The sequence below is a fragment of the Diadema antillarum genome, unplaced genomic scaffold, assembly GCF_040938485.1.
Source record: "Diadema antillarum isolate AM-2024a unplaced genomic scaffold, OU_Dant_1.0 scf00000207, whole genome shotgun sequence".
In the NCBI taxonomy this organism is placed as follows: Eukaryota; Metazoa; Echinodermata; class Echinoidea; order Diadematoida; family Diadematidae; genus Diadema; species Diadema antillarum.
The window spans coordinates 1,590,091-1,616,685 of record NW_027271096.1 but is presented as its reverse complement, the minus strand read 5'-3'; the positions used below and the strand labels follow the sequence as shown (position 1 = coordinate 1,616,685).

The 26,595-nt window shown below is 37.6% G+C and overlaps 1 protein-coding gene across 1 annotated transcript; it reads left to right on the top strand.

Moving 5' to 3' along the window:
- The first annotated feature begins 6,237 nt into the window (after window positions 1-6,237).
- On the top strand, window positions 6,238-26,301 carry LOC139724124 (synapsin-3-like). Its single transcript, XM_071635326.1, has 5 exons — window positions 6,238-6,446; window positions 14,179-14,236; window positions 20,936-21,027; window positions 24,215-24,371; window positions 26,188-26,301. The coding sequence occupies exons 1-5, from the start codon at window positions 6,238-6,240 to the stop codon at window positions 26,299-26,301; spliced, it is 630 nt and encodes a 209-aa protein (XP_071491427.1).
- The last annotated feature ends 294 nt before the right edge of the window (window positions 26,302-26,595 follow it).

The window sequence follows — 26,595 nt, the reverse complement described above, 5'->3', positions numbered from 1 at the left end:
GCTTTGGATGTTGAACAACAGAAATCATTGATTAAAGAGAATGTGATTACAAGACATACCATAAAGGTATACAGTCTGATGTATAGCTCGCTTGGAAGAATATTTATGATTTCAGCAGTGGTGAAATTGATTGTGGTCTTCCATGGACCATAAACAGTACTGGGAAGATACATTGAATTGTACACCTGCCACCCTGTAAACATTTTGTGTTAATATTGTTATAATTCTTCTGCCTCTACATTAGTGTTGTTTATTCTTTCCTTTGGTGCAGCAAGGGGATGGGGTGTAAGCCGTGCATTTTTTAATCGGAAAGTCAGGCAGGGGCAGTGGAGTGAGACCGATGACATTATCGTGTCATTTTGCCCTCGTTAGCTAGTTGGGTAATCATTGGAACAGAGTCATTTGGTTGATGAACGAATGTTTTGACCCGGCGATGCTAATGGATTGGGGGGGGGGGGGATCAAGTCAGAGTGACAACTCTGCAAGCAATTAAATCTATTACCGCGTTGTGATGGGAGAGTGGGTAATCGGACATTTAATTTGCGCTAGGAGCATTGTTATTGATACCGTCGTGCCAGATTCTCATTGCAATGTCTGACTTTTTTTTTTGCACGCTTCAGAAGAGATGTTCAAATTCGGTCTGTGATAGAACTGATAAATCAAGCGCATGGTCATGCGAGAGGAAGTACCACTTCATGGTTGATCGCAGAATTGTCTTTTACGTTTGAAAGAATGGATCATGTAATGACAGAATGTGACAAAGTATTAAAAAAACCCATATATTTACTTATTTACTTCGATATACAATCAATTTGCTAATCAGTTGCAAATTGAGTGGTTATTGATTGAAAAAAAAAGAAATACAAAAATGGATTTGATTCATGTTTTGTATTGTTGTGAAAATTTTCTTTTTCCATAGTACAAATGTCGGCATGTGATATTAGAAGTGAAGTTCGGAGGAATACAGTTCTTTGTATACAAAGACCATTGTACTTTCTAATCTGGATACAGGTATTAGTCTTTATTATTCATGGCGGGATATGTACCTTCTGCACACGGTGCATTGAAATTACCCCCGCCCTCTCTCCTGTGCATGCCACCATTGTACAGGCACCTGGACAATCAATTTACCTCTTGATTAAGTTCTCAAATTTTCTCCGGTGGAGAATGGCATGTTTTGCCAATTTGATGGATGTTCTGACTTCCCTGGCTAAGAAGCTCAGGAAAAAAAAAACACACAACAACAACAACAACAACAACAAAAATCAATGTTACCACCATACTTTGGACAGTAATAGATTTCTTGAACATTACACTTCAACTAAAAAAAGAAATGGTATATGATTTACACTAGTTGTAGAGGATATGATTTGAATGTTTGTCCACTGCTTGTGCACATCTATGATGTTTGTAAAGTGTTCATGAAACAAAGATACATTTTTTGTCTTGAGACAATCTTGTTATTTCAATGACGAATGGGCTGAAATGATTAATTTAGATCTAAATTGAGAAACCAGAGAGAATCTTGTTGCCATTATAAAAGAAAAGAACAAAAATTTGGTCCTTTCTCTTTAATATGAGTATGAGCACAAACATTTAGAAACGTGGTTGTACTGCACAAAGTCAAAGATCTTGCATTCAATCAAGTTATTTCATTGTTTCAGAGTTTCCATTTTCATTTGAAAAGTACTCCCATGAGTCAACAGCTCGATCTTGCTTCATTTCTACTCTGTGTAAAATGTCTAAAGGATGTAATGTTGGGAACTTAGAAGGCTGTTTTTCACATTTCCTTTTCTGTAATTTCTTAAAGGCATCTTGAGGTCATTGTACGCAGAGTTAATGGCAGCTTGCCTGGGGGCGGGGGCTCACTTGAGTATGATTACGTACATTATTCCCCGGAGAGATCATCCATAATGTATGCACACAAAATAATATATCATGCAGGACTGGGATGGGGGATAATAGCCCCCCCCCCCCCTTCATCCGGTCTAAAAGCAGCTACAACTAACAAACAAAAAACGTAGATGCTGAACAGCACATATGGAAAGGCAAGATAATGGATGAAAGGAAAGATAGATAGATAGATGGACTGAGATAAAGAGATACATAGATAGACAAAGACATATAGGAAGAAAGTAATATATGCATGTAACTAATATATAATGGAAAAAAAAGAAAGAAACTAATTTTAAGAATATCTGGTTAGCTGTCATTGTACCTCAGGTATAACATGTAGTTATTTATTTTTATTATACAACATGGAGCATTCTTCCACTCTATATGTACAATTATAGCTATATTTTCAGAATAATAAAGCCCACTGAATTATGATTGTGCTCATAATACTGTAAAACCAGAAATATTCGCCGCTTGAAATTTTTCCCAAATTGGAATGTACAGCCTTTTTTTTTTTTCTTTTTTTTTTCGGTATGACATTTTTGTGAATTGCCACTGGCATTCAATGCATGATAGTGTAGGCAATTTAATTTCACGAATCTTGGCTCCTCGCAAATGTTGTGAAAATTTCATGCTGTGCACTGACACACACACACACACACACACACACACACAAAATTGGTTTTACAGTTTGTATTCAAACTGTTGATGTATGGCATGTTGCAATGTTTTTGTGTATGAGTTTTTAGTGTGATAGTGTCAGTAGAAAGCCTGGTAGGTTTGCCCATGTTGGGTCTATCACAGTATGACCAGGCTTGATCCTCACTCATGTGGTGGTATGATGTTAGCAGTCATTTAGATTAGACCACTTTGGGGTGAAAAGTGGTACATTCTTTCTCTTTTTTTTTCTAAATTGCTGTTATTGCCAACAGTTTCAGCTGCCAACTTTGCTTGTCTAAAGTTTTGTCCCTTTTCCTCTTTTTAAGCTTAAGTCGAAGTTGAAAAAATGGAATGGTGAATGTTACCAATGATGTGGGAGAGGTAAAAATCAACCCTCACATGTTATGGAACAGTTCCATAATAGTCTAGAGTAAAAAGATTTTGTTATTCTGATTCTCAATAAACACGACTCCCCGTCTTTTGACATTGCACTTGACTGAAAAGTGCAGTCACGTCTGAAATTCAAGAAGGAGTTTGTGGAATTTGGAGTCTAGGGGATCCTCTTTTTTTTTGGTCGTGACTGTTAGAGACTCTTTGTAGGCAAGCCCCCCTAGGGATCCGCATTTGACCGAGCAGATGGCAGTCTGCGTGCACTTTCCCATCGCTCCTGGAGAGCGCCACCGAGCACTCCTCGTTCAGTGATGCGATGCGATACGAGATGCGAAGTATACCATCAAGTGTCCTTGTTTTCGGCCGAGAGTTGTTTTTTTTTTTTCTGATGGCACGTACAATAGCATCGTTTGATTGGCTAGTCAATCAAATATTTGTTGATACATTCTGATTTCTTCCTTCTCTGACTTGTTGCCTATGTTATTTGATACCCTGTCGAAGCTATTCTAAAGAACTCATTTTTTTTTTTCAAAAGGGCAAAATGAAAGCAGCCTCAAACCTTATTCTGATAAAAAAAAGGAGGAATGAGGAAGTTGTGCATTACACTACAAAGAATGCAATGTGGTACTGCTACGGGAAGCAAATTAAATTTAAAATATTCTTGAAAACATGTTGTCATATTTGTGTGCATACACTCGGATTTTGATGTTGATAACTACCAATATGATTGAACCATGCATCTTAATACTACTTCAGGGTCATAACATCTTAGCTATAGTTTGCAGAAAACCCCATTCAATTTGGTTAAGTGGTCACCAGTGTGGATCATTGTACATTTTATCATGGGTCTGATTCTTCCAAGTTTAGCACTTGGATGGTCTTTGAACTGCACAATGTGTGAACATTTTGGACAGAACTTGGAGGGAAGGGATTCCTGACATGCTCTACAAAACTCCTTATTTCTCTTTGACCATTGAAGCAAATGGGATGGGGTTTTCTGTAAGATGTGGGTAATGAGTTATTGTTTCATACCTTGAAATTTTATTTGGATTGATTCACCATTTTTAAAGTTATCATTGTGCAGGGTCCTGTTGTATTTTATTTTATTTTATTTTATTTTATTTTATTTTATTTTATTTTATTTTATTTTATTTTATTTTATTTTATTTTATTTTATTTTATTTTATTTTATTTTATTTTATTTTATTTTATTTTATTTTATTTTATTTTATTTTATTTTATTTTATTTTATTTCATTTTTATTTTTATTTTTTTTATTTATTTATTTATTTATTTATTTATTTATTTATTTTTTTTTTTTTTTGGGGGGGGGGGGACATATAGTATGTGTGTATGATTGTGTATCTGTTCTTACAGTTTATGATGCACCAGAATCTAGTCTGTCCAACAATGGGTTGATATTAAAGAGGTGTACATTCAAAGGCCTTGGCAGATGTTGGCTTTAAAAATCAAGAGAATGAAGAAAGAGAATTATAGCAGAGTTACTGTTTTTGTCTGGAGTAACATCCATAGAGGAAGAACAGAATGACAGTGAAGACACTGCCTGTTATCCAATAATGAATGGTTGGGAAGAAAGAATCTTGATACTTTGAAGTGATCAGTATGAGTTTACCTTTGATAAGAATTGTATAAGGTGGTCATTTGAAAATACATTGGCTGCTGAGAACAAGAAGGGCTTTATTGCAATGGGGGGGGGGGGATATTGAGTTATTGGTATCACGTTGTAGAGCTGATCTCCTCTATATGTGCATTATGGTGTCGGTTTTAGATTATTTTCATTTTCAATAAATTGTTAAAAAATCAATACTACAAAGGGGGTATTTCACCATGAATTTGGACCAATGTTATAAATCTACCCACTTTTGATTATATAAAATTTTTGTTTCATGAAAATTGATTGTCTTTTTTTTTTATTTATGCTCAAATTTTAGAATACAATGTAGTTCTCAGCAGACAAAATGTTACATTTAATTTCATTGTTCAAGTTTCATTATGTAGATATCCATACTTCTAACATTTTTCTGTTCCATTTCTAATCTTTACCACTACAGAAAGCTGTTTACGAAGACATCAAGGATTACATGCTATGGATATCACATTTGCTTGACCAACCTCTGACCAAGTGTTTGAAATCAGCCCGATTCTTGTCCAGTTCTTAAACAAGGATGCTGCAGCTGTCGCCAGCCTGGATTTCTTGGGATCTATAATCGGATATATATCACAATAGTGGATATCAACCTAAGACCCTTTTGGATGTGTCTCATCGCTGCAGCATTTCTTAAGTGAAATTTTTGTAGCCTATTGCTTCCACAGTGAAAGTTGCACGTGCGACAGCTTGAAAGACGGTAGTAGAGATAAGTAGAGATTACCAGCTTTGAAAATTCATGGACAACTTGTGGTAGATCAAGCAACCAATGTAAATCATCTCATAAGTCTCAAAGACCTTGGTCTGGATATATTTCAGAGGTGCTTAAAGGGGCAAACCTCATCCTTCTTTAACATTGGTGGAATAACATCCCTCCTTTGGAAGAGATTCTACTCGCCATTGCCGGAGGATTTGCTTTGCGAGTTCATTGTAGGATTACGATTCAAGGTTGGCCGCTGGGAATCGGGAGCAATAGAGTTTTGAGGTAAGTCCATGCATCTCCTAGCTTACAACAACAAATCAAGCAAATGATGATGACAGGAAATCAATAGCTCCCTTCATCTTATGTAATTTCCTTAATCCATAGCACACTACACCAAAGTCCCTCTCTTCATACCTCATTTTACATGCATACAAATGGTAAAAACTCACCAGTGCATTCTAATTATGGGACTTTTTAAAATTATGCTGTGTATATGATGTCGTAACCAATTTAGAATGAATATCTTTGCATTAAAAGATGAAATAAAAGTAAATATGTTTGCTTTAAACACACAACACAAAATATGTTTCCATTGTTGGAGAGTATGTAGTGAGCATATAAGTGGACAAGGAGCAAAAAAAGAAGAAGAATTATTTGGCTTGTGTCCTCCCCTTCCCCCCCCCCCCCCCATAAAAGAAAAATTGTGAGAGAAAAAAGAAAGTGGTAGAGTGAACTGAAAGCTAAGAGTAGGTACATTGCACGTAATTTCTTTTCAAGTCTATTCAGCTTTTCTGTAGATTCAATGAATACTCTGTTTCGTGCTCAGCAATATTTTGTCCTTTCCAACCACCAAGGAAACACAAGAAAAAATCAGTCAGCAATGATGAATTATCTCCGCCGGAGGTTCTCTGACCCTAACGCCATGACCGGCCTGCCGGACGGCTACTTCCAGAACATCGGGCGCGAGGAGGGCCCCAAGGAACGCACGGCCATCAGTAACTCCAGCAGCCCCACCATGCCCCGCCGGGACACGAGCCTGGGGTTCCTCAGCACACTCTCGGGCACGGGACCGCGGCAGGACAAGGGCAAGTTTAAGACCCTCCTGGTCATTGATGACCCCCACACAGACTGGTAAGTGACCCCTGTCCTTCTCTTATCCAATAAAAGTACTTACTGTCTGATAGAGACACTAGGATTACAACATCAGACAAAGGGTGATGCTGCTGTAATCATTACGAGCATCCCATCATCTTTATTCTGTACTTTGTGCATGTGTCTTTGTGTCCAATAAGCTGTATGCATGTGAAGTGTGTGTGTTTGTGTGTGTGTTTACATATGTAAGAGAGAGAAAAATAGAGAGGGGGAGGAGAATGTGTGTGTGTTTGTGTGTGTGTGCGTGTGTGTTTTTACAGGTCTTGCTTTCAGTAGCCTTTTGTTTGGGCAAAACAAGCCCAGCAGCTTTGAACAATTTCTAGGATTACTACACTGCGTGTTCATTTCTGTGTGTGTGTGTGTGTGTCTGTGTGTGGAGGCCTATTCTCCTTGTCTTGCTTCCATTACAAACTTCTGGACACACCAAACATAGCAAGCTCCTGTTTGACAGGCAAGGTACTGTATAAGACTACAACTTGGTCAGTAGATTAGTGGAAAACTTTCACAAGCAGTTTGTTTCTTTAAATAGGTTAAAGATGCAACAATTTTCTTGGAAAGATTCTGTGTCTGTGAAATTGTGAAAAATGTAAGTGCTATTAATATCATTTTTATCAAAGGCATTTACTCCACTGCAGAAACATGGATGACAAACACACAAACAGATACATGAATAATAAAGTGAAGTTCAGTTTTATTGGAACGGTGTTATTCCCGTCACATGGCAGTAATTTCATATCTTCCTAAGATTTGTAATCATACTAAGTGTGTCTGATAATAATAATGTATAATGATGTGTTCAAAGATAACCCCCCTCCATCATCCTACTTACATCCTGAACATAAAGTAGTATCTTACATTAAAATGCATCAAGTACCTTTTACAGCAAATAGAATAGCACTTTACATTTGCAAACAACAGTATCCACTTACAGGATTATGTAAGAGTTCAATACATTTAGCAGGCAATTAACCTTTTTTTTAATGTGTCACTCAACTTTTTTCAGTCAACCGAGGCGAGCTAAGATGTGGTTTCTACAACGCTTAGCTCTGCTACTTTACTGCCAAAATGTGAAGTCTGTAAAAATGGCTGTATAAATCTGACTTTGCATTAATAGGACAGGCATTATGCAAGCGGCCATGTTGTTCTTTTGAGGCAAGACGCACACATTCTCCCAAGAGTAATTGGTAATGGATTTATGCTGCTGTCTGAATCCACAAACCTTTCAATAAATGATGATCTTGTCATAAGGTGTAGTGGATTGATGCCATTTTATTACCCGTGCATTTCCAGAACTCTTCTGTGGCAGCTCCCGAAGCTAATCACTTTACTGGAGTACCAAAAAATCCTTTGAAAAGAGGGGGGAAAGAGGGACTTTTTTCTGATCGGATGCATTCTACTGGTCAAGATTGATTCTTTTTTTTTTTTTGTAGCTGACAAATGTCGTCGTATTTTTCATCGAGGATGCAAGAATTGAAGCCAGCAGCTGTGAATGCACTGGTGATGCTGGGAAAATTTGATCTTGGGTTCTTTATGTACACCACGAAAAGACAAAACCTGCATTAGTGACCACCTTATTGAGTGTCCACCTGTTACTGATGGTGGAGGTAGAGATCATTTTAACTCTGCTGCCACCTTTGGCAGCCTACCATATAATGCCATTGACATTTGTAAATTTTATTGTTATGAGAGGAATATTTTCCTAGATATTTACTGCCAAAGGTGTCATGAATCCTCTTTGAAACATGCCTGTGAGAATCATTGCATTGTTAAGCACATTAAAAGGAATTGAAGCTATTTTTCCCCAGGCAAAAATAATTGTAATGGGAGATACCCTTAGAACAATGAGAGGCTTACAGCAACCACAAACCAGGGGCCCGTTGCATAAAAGTTACTATTATGATAACTTTGCCATCCAATGGTAACTACCATGGTAACAATACTCAACAGCAAATCAAAATCAAGAATTCCATGGAAGTTACCATAATAGCAACTTTTATGCAATGGGCCCCAGATTGTGAAACTCTGCATTGGACATCGTTAAGCCTAATAACCACCAACATAGAAACCAATCTTTCAAAGAATCATCTTGAACATTTTGGAGGTGCTCTATATTTGTTTACTGTTTTTACATGTAATTTTATGATTATCCACTCCTTTATTAATCCACAGTATAGAATGAAATATGACAAATGTGAAAAGTAAAATAAAAATAAATTGTGACGTGAAAATGAATTGACCACCTTTGTGTGTGCATTATCAAAACTTTTGTAACTATTTCAGATGTGTTGGACATTCTAAATTTGACTGACCTATCCACTATCTGTGGAAGCTTTGCAACATTATTATATGTGACCTTGCATCACAAACAAACAAAAAGTCGCCAGACATGGATTTTTAGTTAAGGGCAGATTCTGAAAGAACAGACTCTAGGCTTTAAAATGATGTATAGCTCAACTGAAATGGACTCTCCTAACTTATCTAGATATTGGAAAGAAAGCACACACTCTGGAAAAGTGTGAACCCAGGAAAAAAGGCTCTGAAGTTCAGGGTCTATCTGTCTATTCAAGCGTTTAATCTTTACCAAACCATGCTGGCTGTGCGATGAATGGGACAAAAAACAGGATGTTAACCACTGGAGCAACAACAATGAAGGGATTATCAGATTAAGTTGAAATTGAGCATGCTTTATCAACACATTCTGTCCATGATCAATGCCAACTTTCAAAGCATTAGTGTCATCCCTTTAAAAGATATCAGACTTGAAAGTGAAGAGTGTGCAAAGGATTATCAAGAAATGAAAAGGGGCCTTTATAAGACATACCTGATCTCACCACTCTCAAAAAAGGGTTGTGGAAAAACAGCTGAAAATGCACTTTCCAGTTCATTTTATGATCGCAAATTTAAGAATGATGTAGAAGAATGGTAGCTCTTTCAGAAAATATGAAAAAAATAATATTGACTTAGTTGACCCATTTTACCTTTTGTGAGTCCTCACATAAAATCAAGGAGTGCGACTTTTTGTTCGTTTTGTGGTGCACTGTCACATATACTGTAGAAGTGGTGATGGCATTTTTCAGAGAAGTGCTGCCTCAGTGTGCCAGGATTCAGCTGATATTATTCAGATGAATCTAAACTGTTTCATTTGATCCCTATTGTGAAATACCAGAGCTCGTCTGTCAAGTGTATGTCAGGATCATAGTTTCCAACAATAATGCGAAGACTATCTTTGAGCCGGCAAAAGCCCACCTTCCTCACGCCTACATTTACAATACATGCTAGTCAGTATGAAAAGAGCACAATTACATTTCTGACCAGAGCATGTGTACAATGTGTGGATTGCCATACCACTTTTGAATAATGTGATGAGTGCCTATGGATATCGTACATCTTGTCTATCATGACTCAAATTTTACAATCACTAAATCAATACTTGGATCACCTAATTATGTGGGATGAGCTAAATGCAACACACACACACACACACACACACACACACACACACACACACACACACACACACACACAAATGTATGAACTTCTGCATTTTCAAATATACATTTATGTCAACTATGTGAATGTTACTGCTTAGAATTCTGTACCTCCGACTACTGAAGTTTAGTATGTTGTTGATGTTGAGAGACAAGCTAACGTGACCCTTACTTTGTTGTCAAATAGACCGAAACCACTCCTCCCCTCCCCCCCCCCCCATGTCTCACTCTCCGTAAGGGGATATGGGGACGCAGACGAAAATTTCTCATGGAATCGAATCCCTATCAATTATACTGGACTAACAGTTGTGAAGCGTCTGTGTAAGGTGATTCCACGTTAAGGGAAATTTTTGCTCTGACGCATTACCTGACACTGATATGACAGGAATACGGGAACAGGCCTCGGGTACATTAGCAGCATTAACACAGCTCGGACAGAGTAATCCGATCCGCACGCCTGTTTTTCCTTTTCCCAAGGGAGCTCCACGTATAATTTGATTTTAGGTCTTGGACCTCTCGGAAGTTGACGCGGTTGTTAAAACAAGTGAAGAGATAGGGCCACATCCAACCGATGAGCCCAAATTTGATCTCCCACTTGACGAGACTGGGCTTCAGCTTGCCGTATTTGTCTCGCCTGAATGGGAAGTATTGAATTGAAAAATCTCTCTCGTAAAAAAAAAAAAAGGACAAAGGACAAAGAAGAAATGATTCATTGTGTGTTATGCTCAATAGGCATGTAAACTGTGTTGTTTCACTTCAATTCTAAAATTTGAAAAATTTGAAAATATCTCTCTCGTAAAAAAAAAGAAGAAAAGACAAAAAAAGAAATCACTCATTATATGTCATGCTCAATAGCCATGTAAAACTGTGTTGTTTCACTTCAATTTTTAACATTTGAGGGGGAATTTACTTGGCTCCAGCTTCAATGGGTGGTCTTTGTACACAGGCTACGTCTTTGTTGTTGCTGCTCCTTATTTGACTCAAGCTTTAATAATGTCATCATTCATTATTAAACCTCTCTTCCATTACAAAGAGAAATTTGTTTAATTTGAAGAATGTGTCTTAGGTTTCTAACAAGCATGTTGATTACTCCAACATTTCGGTTAAATGAAAGCAAGAGATTATTAAGCAGAGGGGAGCAGAGGGGTTCCTTTTTTTTTATATGTTTCTTAATATTGCAGATTGGCAGTTCTGATCTCAAAAATTTCATTTCAACAGAGGGAGACAAATTGAAGAAAACTCATACCTCAACATTTTGGTTATAGCAAGGTAATGGATTTTTCTGCACTGTCACAAATCATTAAGTTGAGGTTTAAATTGGCAACCCTAGCACTGATGGTATGAAAACAAATAAAATAAGTTGAACACGAAGGAGTATATGAAGAGTTTCATTACAAAGTGAGCTAAGTGCCATTTTTAAACATTTCATAGTAAGCCCATCATCAGATATAGGTAAATCAAACCTTTCCAGTAATACCTCACTTGTAACATAACAAGGAATGCTCTAGAAGTTATGATTAAGAATATCCTGTATTTTCTTATTCTTTTCTCTCTTTTTTTCAGCAGCTTTAATCAAAAATATCTCAACTTAACAAGAATAGAGTTAGCTCATTTTGCAATAAAACTGTTCATATTGATTTTGTTTGTCTTAGGTGTCTAGTATGATTATGATCTCCACAATCTACACGTATGATTTAAGAAACCATATTTCATTTGCAGGTGCAATCATAAAAATCAGTCAGCATCTATTTATTTGCCCTTTGCCCTCAAACCCATGTTGATAAGAAAACAAAAGCAAATTAAAACATATGAAATACCAAGCTTCGTAGTGGCTAGGTTTGCAGGGTATCTATTGTACATGTGCTGGCTGATTCTCGGCATGGAATATATACCAGGTTGGGTATAGATTTGGAGAATCTTCAGCCATGTACGACGACCTGTCATCAACTCTTAATATATCGTCTGCCTCTCATGATCTCTCTCTCTCTCTCTCTCTCTCTCTCTCTCTCTCTCTCACATGCTGGGCTATGAACTGTTTATGCACTGATAGTTAGGAGTGAGTGTAGCGGAATTTGTCTAAGTTGCACTGCCTGATCGCTTAAATGTCAGATCCGGCAACTAATAGTGATTAAAATGTGTACAAGACTGTAAGTTGTACATACCTTGTTGCATTTGTGACTATGATCTTGTAACCTCTACAGTAAATATTGACTGCCTCATCTGCTTTATCATTGATATTTTTATTTTTCACCACTGCTTTCAGCTATTATTTCACACATTCTAAAATTTGTGCAGTATCCTTGGTTAAAAAGCAAGCACACAGCAAAAAATATTATAGTTCCCAACCAAGTCAGACAACCGACTTCTAAAAATTTGTGAACCATACCAAGAAAATTACCATAGGATTGTACTCTTTTTTTTTTTTTTTGTCTACATAGGATAGAACTTTTTCAATACTGAGAGAAATCGCCATTTCTTCAAGGTCTGAGTGGATGCCACTGGCATTGCCATCGACAACTCCTGCAAGGATGAGGTCACAAGAATATTCAATACATATATGCACAAGGCCCATCATACATTGATTTTCCCCCTGGCATCCTGCATGCACGATACCGAGACTTCAAGTTATGATGGGTGCAACGTAAAATATATTATTTGAACAGAATGCACTACTGACATCCTCAGCCTTGTAGACCTGATCACCTAGGCTAGATTTTAATTTGGTAATTAAACTGAAACATAAAGAAAAACCTTGTTCACAATATGAAAAAACATAAAAAATACTTTGTTTGCAGTAAATGGGGGACATTTTATAAAACAAATAACCCACTTCTTTTTTTTGATGGTGAGACCAAAGCTTAATCCTTCAGTGATCCAGATGTGAATACTACCTTCCTTGGCACTAGTACCTAAAACAAATGTGACCCGCTACAACAGAATGATCCTAAAGTCGGGCGAGGTCGATTACTTGAAAATTGCATGATATAATCCCCTAATCTTTCTGCTTTAAATTGATATATAACACATTTTATAAATATAATCGGCTGCGGAGATATCGATGTTTAAAAGAAAGCATGTCGAGACGTCTGAAAAATCACTGTTTCGAGAAAAGCGCCCTTAAAGTCTTCCTTTCGACGCAATCGCGAGCAAGGGACACGCAAGTCAGTTTTCACCTCTGGACAATAGAAGGTAAGCCCTAGCAACCTCCGAAGAGTTCATTCAAGCACATCAGCGTCCGCGGTCTCACCAACCAATCAGTGACCAGGATGTGAGAAGTGGCTGATCATAGCGCACCCGGCCCGCACACACCAGTCAACTGGGCAGTGTGCGAGCTTCACGCTTCGGTTAGCAGCAAGCAACAAACTGACCAATGAGATCACTCTGGTCGTTGTTAGGGGCGGAACCTATCTGTGGCACTCCATCAAAATTTTCGTACCAGTTTCTGCTTCGTTGAAATGCCAAAAAACATGGCTCAGAAAAACGCTATTTTTTTGGTCTTTCCTTTGATCATTTTGCTTCAAAATTTCGACAGATGATAGAAGACATGTTAGACTCCAATAATATATCAAAATCAGAAAATCGTAAGTTTTGACCAATTTTAATGCTCTGACTTCAAACTCGATTTTCACGGCTTCGACCGTGCGCGACTTTAGGACCTTTTTGTTGTAGCGGGTTACAAATACTGCGTCCAGATCATCTTTAGTTTATCTTAATGTCCAATCATCCTCATCATCACTGGTGATATCTTGACTGCCAGTATGGCCATCAACATTTTTATCTTTGACATTGATATGGCTATCATAGAATAAGCATTATGTGTTTGGTATTTGGAAATGCAACATGTATGTTTGAACCATACTAACTCAGGTCTTAAAAGAAGAGGATGCATAGCATTCTTGTTAAAAATAATGTGTACTTTTTACTTTTATTTATTTTTTAATTATTTTTTCAATCAAGTTAATCATGTGTGTGGTCACAGTCTCTGAGGAAGAGGCAAAATGTTTGGGATGACTGCATTTCTTTTATAAAATGGTGATCTGTCAACATTGTGCTTTACCATTTGTACATTGCCTTGATACTCAGATGAGAGTCTTAAGTGTTTAGAAAGTGAATGTGGTATAATTGAGCTAGCGATACAACTTGTACCAGAGATGCAATATTTGTTTTTGTCATCATAATGATTTATCAGCGTTCTTTCCTTCTATCTTGTGTATGTGTTGCAGGGCAAAGTACTTCAAGGGCAAACTGATTCATGGTGAATTTGAAATCAAGGTGGAACAGGTAAGCATTGACAAATACCAGGTTTTTCATCATTTTCAACAAAGGTTTTTATGTTTTTTATTCTCTATTTGTCTTTATCAGAGATTTATTATCACCTTTTATGCAAGCTTTGTATATTCCTGTCTCAGCAAAGAGAACCATGAGTCAGTACTGCATGTTAGACATTTGATAAAGTTACTTCAGTATCAAACCTCACCCACTGATCTCTCTGTGTTCACTCCACAGACTGGCAAATTAATATCATATGAGACATACTGAACATAGAGACACACATTAGGAGAGTTGCAGTGTAGTCAAGAAGTTTGTAGTTTCAGATATGGGTTTATTTCTGACATCTTGAGAGTGAAGCATGAAATTTCAAAATGGTTTAGTTGAAGAATCGTACAGAAAAAAACAAACAAATTAGAAAGAGTTGAAATAAGTCATTTAGAAGTCCATGAATTTTGTAAAGCAGATTTCACATGAATGAGCATCTCATACAAGGGATGATGGTCAGGTCATTAACTTCATCTGTAGATAAAATCCTTACATTCATTCTCATGAAAAGACCAGGAATGTTGTGATTAGTGACCTTGTGAGTGTGTGTGTGTGCAACAATATGGAAAGAAAGGCTCTGGGCTCTGTGTGCATGTCTACTGACATTTGTGCCTAAAGCAGCAATTGATGAGTGAGCGCATGTGCTGAAAGTATCAACTGGTGAGCAAGGTGTCAAGATGATAATTATAATGGCAGTGACTGCATGCACACAATAAGAGGAAATGCATATTGTAATTGTCGTGGTATTATTTGAAATGCATCCAAACCAGCATCACTTAGACTTTTGAGCTCTTATTGCTCTCTGGCACTACATTTCAAACTTCAACTAGTGCTGTAAGTGACTTTGTCCACAAATGTGTTCCCTGTCCTCACAAGGCTTCGCAGACAATTACGGGAAGCTCCTAGTCCTGGCAGCAACGAATAAACATGCCCCCCCCCCCCCATTTCGCTCAGAACCTCTCTCCCATCCAATCCAATCCAATTCCCAGGTCCCTTGTTTTGCTCCTACACAGCAATTACAGAGCACATCGTCTGAAGACGGATACATTTACCATGGGCATCAACTTAATTCACCTGCCCTCCATCTTTTAACCCCCTCTCCTATGTTCACAGCACAGAGGCAACTGCTCCCCTCCTCCCTCTCCCTCCTCCCCCCCCCCCCCCCCCCCATCATCCCCTTTCCTCCAGATATCTTCTCTGCCCATAGCCATGAGATTGCGAAACTGATTGAATTTGGGCAATGCTTCGGCTGATGTGTATTCACCAACACCCCATCATACTGCCTCATTTTGTACTGTGTGCTAACCCCTATGCCTTTGCTCCCCCCACCCCTCCCTTATCCCAATGGTGCCCCCTTATTTCACCTTGGTCTTCCTCCCCCTTCTTCTTAAAGGGAAACACCAACCTGTGATCATGGAACTGTAACCCTTTAAAGGTGCTTTGAGCTCCGATTGGCACAGCAAACCCCATAACATTACACCTTCCAAAGTCCCTAGGACAGAAGGGTTTAATAGGAAAAGTAAGTTATAGATCAAACAAACAGACCAGTAAGGGCATCATTTAAAAAAAATCAACAAATTATGAAATAATTATGGAATATCATAGTTAAACATGGTATTGCAATATTGTAACATCTCTGACAATCATCCATTCATATTTGAAAAGGGGTTGATGTCATAGTCTTACAACTCTCATCAGTTTATATTCATATGTCATAAAACCATTCATTTCTCAATAGTTCATTGACTATAGCCTCCTTCCATTCAAAAGTCAAGACAATGAAATTGTCACACAAGTTGCTGAGCAGGATTTATTTCTTTATCCAATGATTCATGTCAAAAGGGAATTTAGTAATGACTTTGTATGCAAGCGATCGGGAGATTTTTGACCTGGTCATAATTTGCATAAACCACTATGACTGATATCACCGGCAAGGGCAAACTTGTCCTATTTTGGAATTCTATGGTTTTCTCATATTTTATGGCTCAGCTTCGTTGAACCTCTCACTGTTCTGTTGGTTTTGACTTTCCTTGACAAGTCAATTATAATTCAAACTGACCAAAGAGTTGATTTTCACTTTAATTACATCAACATCAGTATACATCTATCCTCCTACCGGAAAAATAATGTTGTCCGTCCCAGATTCCTGCTACCACCACGAGTGTTTACACGGGAGTGATTCATCATCCAGAAGATGAGCATGTTATCTCCTCCGATCGTCGGGGGAGCTAATTCAATCATGTGAAATAGTCTGCCTGCCCGCTTTCCAGACTCTGAAGCCAACCACCGTTTGAGAGATGCCGTACTTGAGTTGGCCCTTTTTCAGCTGTCGTTTGTCACGTCTTGGCTACGTTTGCAAAAAAATTCTATCAATTCCCTTTGGGGCAGTTCAACTCTGATCCATGTGTCACTTTCAAGCAATTTTGCATACATGACCCTGCATCACAAAATCTACAAGAGATCACCAAACATGAATCTTTAGTTAAGGGCAGGTTCTGAAAGAGCAGACTTTAAGCTGTAAAATGAAACATTACTCAATTCAAATGGACTCTCCTAACCAATCTGAATATTGGAAAGAAGGCACACACTCTGGAAAAGTGTGAACTGAGAAGAGAGGCTCGGAGGGTCTATTCAAGTGTTTAATCTTACCAAGTCTTGCTAGCTGTGAAATGAATGGGACAAAAAAAAAAAAACACCCAAAAACCCCCAGAACAGGATGTCAAACACCATAGCAACAGCAATGAAGTGGTTATCAGATTAAGCTGATATTCAGCATGCTCTATTAACACATTCTGTCCATTACTAATGCTAACTCTTAAAGCAGCAGCATCATCCTTTCAAAAGTTAGTAGAATTGAAAGTGAAGAGTGTAAGGGATTTGAAAGAATTGAAAAGGGGCATTTAAAGACATAGCTAATCACACTATTCTACAAAAAAGTGTTCTAGAAAAACTGCTAAAAACACAACTTCCAATTCATTTTATGATCCCAACCTGTGAAATGATGTAGAGGAAGAATTGCTCGTTTAGAAAATATGAAAAAAAAATCAAGATCCACTAGTTTGACCCGTTTTACATATTTTGAGTCCGCACTTAAAATCACAGTGTGCAACTTTTTGTTGGTTTTGTGATTCACGGTCACATATTGATGGAGTCCCGGGTTTGTTAGTACACTCGTAGACATCACACTTGATTAAATGCCAATCACACTGCCGAGATCAGATTAATTCTACACGTGGGTGTGTCTTTTACTTAACCGCATCTATCTCTTTTCCATTTAGGGTCCACTTATAGCAGAAAAAAACAAAGGCGGGGTTACTATTCTGATGCAAATGCTTAGACAATTATCTTTGCCTTTGAAGTAGACCACGCACTAGCATATAAGAACAGCTTTGTAATGTTTAAAATGCTCTGTGAGCAAGTTAAGGGTTTGAGCAAGAGGATTTTTGTTTCTGATATGATAAAGAGTTGTCTTGCATGGCTAATGCACTGAACTTAAAGGACAAGTTCACCTTCATAAACATAAGGATTGAGAAAATGCAACAATATTAGTGGAACACATCAGTGAAAGTTTGAGGAAAATTGGACAATCGATGCAAAAGTTATGAATTTTTTAAATTTTTGTGTTGGAACCGCTGGATGAGGAGACTACTACAACTTGTGAGTCATATGCGTACAACAGTATAAAGAAAATATAAAAGAAAATTCAACATATTTTCACTTTTTTTCGCATAACAAAAGAGCAATTGACTTGCCTCTTTCTAAAGGCAGGGGGAATAATATTACCCATAACGTTTATCGGTAACGAGTCAGGGGAATGTGTACTTTTTTCAAAAGATGGAATTTTGTGAAATTCTCTTTATATTTTCCTTATATTGTTGTACGCATGTGACATCTAAGTTATTCACACACTGCCGTAGTCTTCTCATCCAGCGGGTACTGCACAAAAACTTCAAAAATTCATAACTTTTGAACGGATTGTCTGATTTTCCTCAAACTTTCAATGATGTGTTCTACTAATATTGCTACATTCTCTCAATCCTTATGTTTATGAAGGTGAACTTGTCCTTTAAGTATTTTTACTAATTGAGTTATCTGAGTTATCTTATCTGAGTTATGATAGTCTAAGAGAAGACAGAGCAAAATATTTTCATGATTTCTGCTATCTAATGCAGATGTGTAGTGATTTTTTTTGTTTGCTTCATTTCTAAAAATTAATTTTACATACTCAATTGTTTTGTAAGATTTGAAGGACATGGTAGTTAGTTCTCTGCTTTGATGTATTGCTGGGTGCATGTTTGCTGTTTCTGCACTTTGATTGTTATGATAAGTCAACTGTACACATATCCACTTAAGTGACTATTTACCAATACAACTGAGTATTGGACAGTTGTACACAAATTTACTCGACTGAGTATTGGTTACTTGTAAAGTGGCTTCTCTGGTGAATATTTGAAGAGTTTCATCGAAAAATGAGTAACTTCCATTTTTGTCGATTTAGATATTTGCGATTATACCTTTGAAAGACAAAGAAAATAATAAGAAAATATGGAATATTATTAACAATAACTTCAAGAATATTCCTTGTTATGTAGCAAGTAAGGTGTAAATGGAAAGGTTGTATTTTGCTATATCTTGATTATGAACTTACTATATGATGTTTAAAAATGGCATTTATCCCATTTTGTGATGAAATTCTTCAATTGTATTCTCAGTTTTTAGTAGTTGTGTTCTATACCATGTAAAGTGAATCTTAAGGAAAATAATGAAAGACCTCTCTTTCTGCCTTTTTTTATGGGAGTCGGGCATAGGATGGGAGGGGTGACGGGGGAACACGGATATGAATCTATTGTAGTTACCGCTCCTAAGATATTCCAATCTTGCATTCCAGTCCGATCCATTACTCCAGATATAGTTGTGAAAAGGAAATGAATCACAACAAAGCGCCTGCGAGCCGAGAGCGGTTGATATTTCACACGCCGATCGGGCTTCTGTTTTGATGGCATTTAGGGATCATTGGACCCCTAGCTTGCGCGTCCGAACCTATTGTTTATTCAACGGCAGTTCGGGACGTGGAATGTTTACTGTGCTTAGCACGATGAAAATTCAACAGCCTCTTTGATTACAGACTGAGTTTTGCAAGGAAGGTTCCAAACCAAGATCTGCCAGGGATATACTTACACTGTAGACCATTAACACATCAACATGAAATTGGAGATGATGAGTATGTTAATGTGAATTCTAGATTTTCGTGCCTACTGTTGAGAATCTGCAGGTCAGTTCTGAGGTAGCCAAGCAATAAATTCATCGGCACAACAAAAAATGTGAAAATTAAATTTTCAAAATCAAATTTAGATTACAAAGTAGTGATATGAATTTCACAAAACACTGGGGATGTCATTAAGTTTAAGACATTTGTATGTGAAAAAAAAACAACCAAAAAAAACTGTTGTTGCAACTGATTGACAAATACAACCAACACTTGCTGTTGGGCGGAAACTCGGTGGTCTAGTGAAGATGACGCCTGTCCAGAGATCAGGAGGTCGTAGGTTTGAATCCTGCTCGAGTACGTACGCCCATTATTTCTTTTGTCATGGCTACTTCTAAAACACTGATCAATTAAGTGCTTATTTACAAATGTATGTCGCTGTAGGGCAATATGTCAATCAGTTGCAACGAAAACATCTCAACGGAAGAATTTCATGAATTTGAATAAAAACTTTCATAGAATGGGTAGCGAGAATCCTGCGATCTGATTGGTTGAGAGCTATGTGTTAATTTTTACTGGCCGCACGCTGAGTCACAGTGGTAAACATGTTATCGCGCACTTGTAGCAAGAGTACACATACTTGTAACAAAGGTTCGCGCACTAAGCAAGCGTTCGCGCACTCAGTACGAGACGCCTATTGGCTAAAACAACCATGCATCAGTTTTTACTGGATGCATGGCTGGCCGTGCGTCCAGTAAAAACTGATGCATGCTCGTTTACGGCAAGCCAAAAGGAAATGCATCCAGTAATTTTGTCATCGGGTAACACGATAGAAAAATGGGTTTTTGGCAAGAAAATTACCCATTCTATAAATCAGATGACGCACATGTCTTTTCGTGCGTCAGTCGGAATATAGTGTGCATGCGGTATTTATGGAATTTAGCCTAAACCCACTCGGCTTTGCCTCGTGGGTTAAGCATTCCATAGTTACTTTATGCACACAATTCCGACTGACGCACTCAGACATGTGCGTCATTTGTATATTGTTGAATGGAAGGTGTCCGTTATTATGTTTTAGATAGTGCTTTAGCATTTTTACGAGGAGAATAATATTGAGCACAGAAAAAAAGGAAAGTGAATCCCTACCCATTCAAATCTGAGTGAAAGGTCTTGCATAAAATCATTGGTGGAATTGAAAGTTGCCTTTTGCAGATTTTTCAGCTCAGTTCATTCATTTAGCTTCTTCTTTTGTTGTTGTTGTTTGTTTGTTTTGGTTTTTTTTTTGGCGGGGGAGCCTTATGAATCAAAACTGCATGTATTGAATGATAATTACTATGAATTCAAGACAAAGTGCAAGTTTGTAAAGTTTTGTGTGTTTTGAGGATCAAGTGTTATACCCCACCATCATCCTGTCAGGCTTTCAATGTTTATTACTGTTCTTGGTTCTCGTCCAATAGTGTGAGTTCTCGGAGCTGAACCTGGCCGCATACAGTGACGCTGGCGTGACCATTGACATGCGGGGCATCAGGCAGGGTCAGCGAGTTGTAAGGTAATTATGGCGAGAGAAAAAAATGCATCTTTTTTGACAACACTTCGTGAGTAAATTCATAAGAAGTTGAGGCTTGGCAGATTAGCCCTTACACTTTTAATCTTGTTATCCTGGTTTGAAACCTGTGGAAGCAGTGTTCGTGCCCCAAGGTAAGACACTTTATTACCAAGGACTTCATAGGGGACTTGAAGCCATTTTTTTTTTTTGAGCACAATAATTGTTTTAAAGACTGATGAAAGCCTACAAAAGCAAGCTTAAACAACAGCAAACTCTTAGACGATGAAGCATTTTGATAAAAGTGGAATGGAGTTGTGACATTTTCTGGCAAAAAAAAAGAAGAAGTAAAATCAGGTGTATAAATATCATTCTGCAAAGAAATGTCAAATGTCATTATGAATCAAGCAATGATCAGGGCTAAGTTGGCATGTTTTGAGATTCACATTAGGATTTCAAGAGAACTGCCTCTACTCACAAAGTGCCACCTTCTCCAATATCCATTAGCAGAATGAGTTAATGTGCTGTCGGGTGGCAAAATGGAGGTTAATGAAATTACCAAGGCACATTAATGGAATGATAAGCACGAGTACACAACTGCTATATTATCTGAGTTTGCGACCTAATTGGGCCACACTCTGAATGTCCCATTATCAGTAATGAACATTGTGGGTACAGGCTTCATCTGTGGAGAGGGGTTCTCCCTCATTTACATATTGACCAGTAGAGGGCAGCATTTAGAGGTAGAAATGTAACATTAACTGCAACTCCTGAATTGATAGACATTCTCTAACTGTGATCATCACTTAAATAGGGACGTTGTTTATGAGATGAAAAGAAAACAATAGTGACAAAAAAAAAACCAAGTAAAATTTTGGACTTGCAATCTTTCTTCTCTTTCAGCAGACAATGAATGGGACGGCAATGCTGTAATAGAACAGTTGCAGGGTGTAATTAAAATTTTGTGTAGAGCAAACTAATAAGGGGACAGTATCTCTCAGAGGTGGTCCCCGTCAAGTGTGTAGTGGGCAAGAGAGGGCAGCATTTCATTTTGGAGACCATGCAGCATTAATAACCACTGCTGCAGTGCAAAATTTCTTCCAAAGACCCTGCGGTGGCTCTCACTATCAGAGGCCTGTTTAATCAATGAAATAAAAGAACAAGGTAACATTCTGGAAGAAATCATTACATAACATTGAAAAATATAAGGAAGATGTCACAAAAAGGGTGCAAACAGTAGTTTTGTTGTAATGTAAAATGAATTGAAATTGAAAACTTTTGCGAAATTCACCATTGACAGGTAATTATACAACTGCGGATCTTTTATTTGACAAGCATAAATGACATAACAGTAGGTTTCCAATGCTTCCCTCTTTCATATCTATTTCCTCCTTTTTTCCCTGCTTTATATCTCTCATAATATCTTCTCTTCTTCCTTTTTCCAATTTGTCATTCAGTTTGCTCCATGGCTTATTTCTCTCTCCATATCACTGACCTCTTTGCTTTCCTCTTGTTCTGTTTCTATTTTTCTAACCTTTAACCATATCTTTGTTCAACTCCACTGCTTTTGGCTTTTCACAACCAATTTTTGTAATTTTTGCTGTGCTTTCTTTTTCTTTTTCATCTGTTTTCCTTCCTTTGTCACCCTCTCTTTAATTCTGTCTTCCTATCTTCTTTTCCCTGCTTTTCTTTGTTTCATCCAACGTAGCCTTTCGTGTGATAAATATTCACTTTCTACCTTCTTGTATTTCCTCTATCTGCCATTTTCTCAGTCATGCCTTTATCTCTTATGCTCTATTTTAACATCACTCTATCAACTACCCTATCCTTTTTTTTTTTTTCATTTCACTATGGTTGGACCTCTCTCTCTCTCAATCTCTTTTTTTCTCACTGCTGGTCTATATACACTCAGCAAAAAAAGTAAGTTCCCCCCTAGAATTTGTGGATATATCTCAAAAAGTATTCAAACGATTTTCATAATTCAAACGGAAATGGATAAAGAATTTTATTACTCATAACATGAGTGGAAAATCATTGCCACCAGATATCATTATTGGTGTGAAAAAATGCATTTTATGTCAAAATGCATGGAAACAAAAGTTGCACTTTAGTGATTTGCAATGACTTTTACACAAATAATCAAACAATCACTCATGATTCTGAACATTTAAGCATGGGTTATTGCATATTTCTCTATCTCTTTCTTTTCATGAGCATATAGTGAAGTATTTGATAATTGATATGTCCACCACCCGCAATGACCAGCCGCCATCTCCTCCTCAAACTGTTAACTAAAGTTTGTACTTGGCGCTGCTCAATGTTGGTCTATGCTCTCTGCAAGATGCGCTGAAATTCTTGCAGTGAAGTGTCATCTTTCAACTTCTTGCTCGCTTTCCACTTAATGATATCCCAAAGATTCTCTACTGGATTACAGTCAGGGGATCTTGCAGGCCACTCCATACGTTCGATGCCATTTCCCTCAGCAAACTGATCTACAACTTGAGGGCATGATGCAAAATGCCCACAGGCACATTAATGTGATCAACCTGAATTGGAATTACAAATCACATGGCTTCTACCAATATTTTCATATTGAGAAGGCCTTTTGTTCAAAAAGTATGCATAACATCTGTTTAATAGGGGAGCACATTGTACCTGAAGAAATTCCTGAGAATTACACAATTTAAAAAGATCATTTGATAACTTACATAGGAAATGTATACAATATGCTCTCTATGGCCTGAAGTGCAACTTTTTTTCCCATGCATTTTGACAGAAAATGTGATTTTTTACACCAATAATGATATCTGGTGGCAATGATATGCCATTCATGTTATGAGTAATGAAATTCCCTATCCATTCCCGTTCGAATTATGAACATCCGTAAAATACTTTTTGAGATATATCCAAAAATGTTAGGGGGGAACTTACTTTTTTTGCTGAGTATACTGACTTCTTTTCTTCTATTATCTATCTCTCCCCCTCCTTCTCTGCTCGCCCTTGTCCCTTCTATCTACCCCCTCTATCTCCCTCTCTATCTATCCATCTATCTATCTATCTATATTCCCCTATCTATAACCTATCTCTCTATTTATCTATTCCTCTCACTTACTCCACCTATCTCCCTCTCTCTGTCCATCAAACCATCTCTCCAATAAGTCATGCCATATACTTCAATTTTCTCTCCATCCAGGACCTTCAAGCCCGATTTTGTCTTGGTACGCCAGCATGCTCGCAGTATGGAGGTCCAGGAGGACTGGCGGAATCTGGTGATTGGCTTCCAGTACGGCAACGTGCCCAGCGTCAACTCCTGGCACGTCGTCTACAACTTTATGGACAAGCCCTGGGTGGTAAGCTTTCAATTTGATGACTTCTCAGATCACACATTCTTTTAAAACCCATTGAGGACAGGCTGATCTTGCTACAACATGCATTTCCCATAGACACTTGCCCGAGTATATTCGGGACTCGTCCTCAACGGGTTAACTCTTTATGTGCCATGGTGTAAACCCCCTGTGTGCCACATTATTCTGAAACACCAATGTAACCATGCTTCGGAGAAACAATCCGCTTTACAAATCTCCTTAAGTTAAAGTAGATTTTTGTTACCCTGGAAATGTAATGAGCAAAGTTGTTGAGAAAATGCCGAACTTTGCTTTGATGTAATTGTATGACAAATCTATGATCGTTTTTCTTTCAAATGATCAGTAGCCATATCATTGTAGAGACATTACTTTTGCACGCAAAACAGTGCCAGAAACTTAGAATATACTCGCAAATCCAGTAGGGAGCATCGCCTGATAGCCAATTACCACATAACATCAAGCTCCCCGTGGCAGGAATGGAATCACGAGAAACGCTTTCATTGTACTGTGGTATTTGGCGATTTATCGGTCCGTTTGGGCGGCTTTGTGTTTTTGAGCAAAATAATGCGAAGTTGGCACGCCGTCGACTGAGTTGGAGGTGCGAATGTAGCACATAAAGAGTTAAGGAACAGTTTTTAGTTTGTTTTCATTTGTTTTCTTCTCTTTTGTTTGGGGGGCGAGATAGGAGGGAATGGGATTCTGTCAAAAATTGTCCATGTAGAATTTGTACATTAAGCCCAGATTTAGTTACAGTTATTTTCAAATGCAGTTTATTTCATGAAGATTTGTTTCAGTGACATCCAATGGATATCAGATAATGCTTATGGCATCTCACTAAAGCCTGTGGCAATTTGTATTAAAGGGTGTGTACAGTTCTGGTTGAGGTGAGAATTTAGCTTTTAACGTTTTACGAGATATTCAGAAACCACTCTATGAGATGTCAAAGAGCATGCAATTCTAAGGGGTATCAAAAGTTTATTTGATGAAAATCGGTTTTGAGATGGCTGAGATATCCAAAAACAAGGTGAAACAAAGAGAGCCTAATAAAAGGCGTGGCTTGTCGCCTTTTATTATTATCACTTTTTTTTGATATCTCAGCCATATGAAAACCAATTTTCATCAAATAAACGTTGAATCCTTCTTAAAATTACATGCTCTTTCATATGTCATAAGAGGTTTCTCATTATCTCATGTAGGAATGTTCAAAACATGAATCCCCACCTCAACCAGTACTGTACAGTCCCTTTAAAGTTGAATTCTTGGCATTTCAGGCATTTTGCATTTTACTCTTTGTGATTCCTTGCCACTCTTTTCAGGCTCTGAATTTAGCTACGTCAGTATCTGTAAGTGACACTGAATATATGTGCCTTCTGAAGTCATCTCCCCTGCTCTGTAAAGTAAAAACATGTATTTATGTTCAAGTTTGTGCCATTCTTTCAAATGTAAAGTTATTTTTGGAAGTTTTTTTTTTTTTTTTGTAGAATTTTATGTACTTTGTGAAAAATCCAGAAATCAAATCAAATCAAATCTTTAATTCTTTGGTCAGCCTGTCAAAATCTCTGAAAGCAATCTTCAGCATTATTTTTTTTTTCAATTTTTGATAAGCTATGATATTATGAAAGTTCTGAAATATTTTCAACTGGCATCTTCAGTGTAATGAATAAACGGGCCATTTTAGCTCTTTCAGTAGTTTGAATTGAATTGGTCTTTCTCAATGCAGATGAAAATTGTACTTGTGACGTCTTGTCTTTACATCACATACCACATCTACTGCACTGAATCTCTTTTCATTTCTCCCCAGTTTTCACAGCTCAACAAGCTTCAGGAAAAGCATGGGCGAGAGAAGTTACCCCTCATCGACCAAGCTTTCTTTCCCAACCATCGCGAAATGGTGAGTGTGCGGAACAGTCCTTAAACAGTCAATGTCTCTTGAAGATACCAAACAGGTATCAAACATTGTGAGACTTGATCGTTGGATGTATGATTTCTGATGTTCATTGACTGGTGGTGTGCAAATTTGGTAGTATATGTGACCCTGCACCTCAAAACAAACAAAAAGTCGCCAGATATGAATTTTTAGTTAAGACCATATTCTGAAACAGCAGACTTTAAGCTTTAAAATGATGTATAACTCAAATCAAATAGACTCTCCTAACCTACAACGTGTATCTAAATATTGGAAAGAAAGCACAAACTCAGGAAAAGTGTG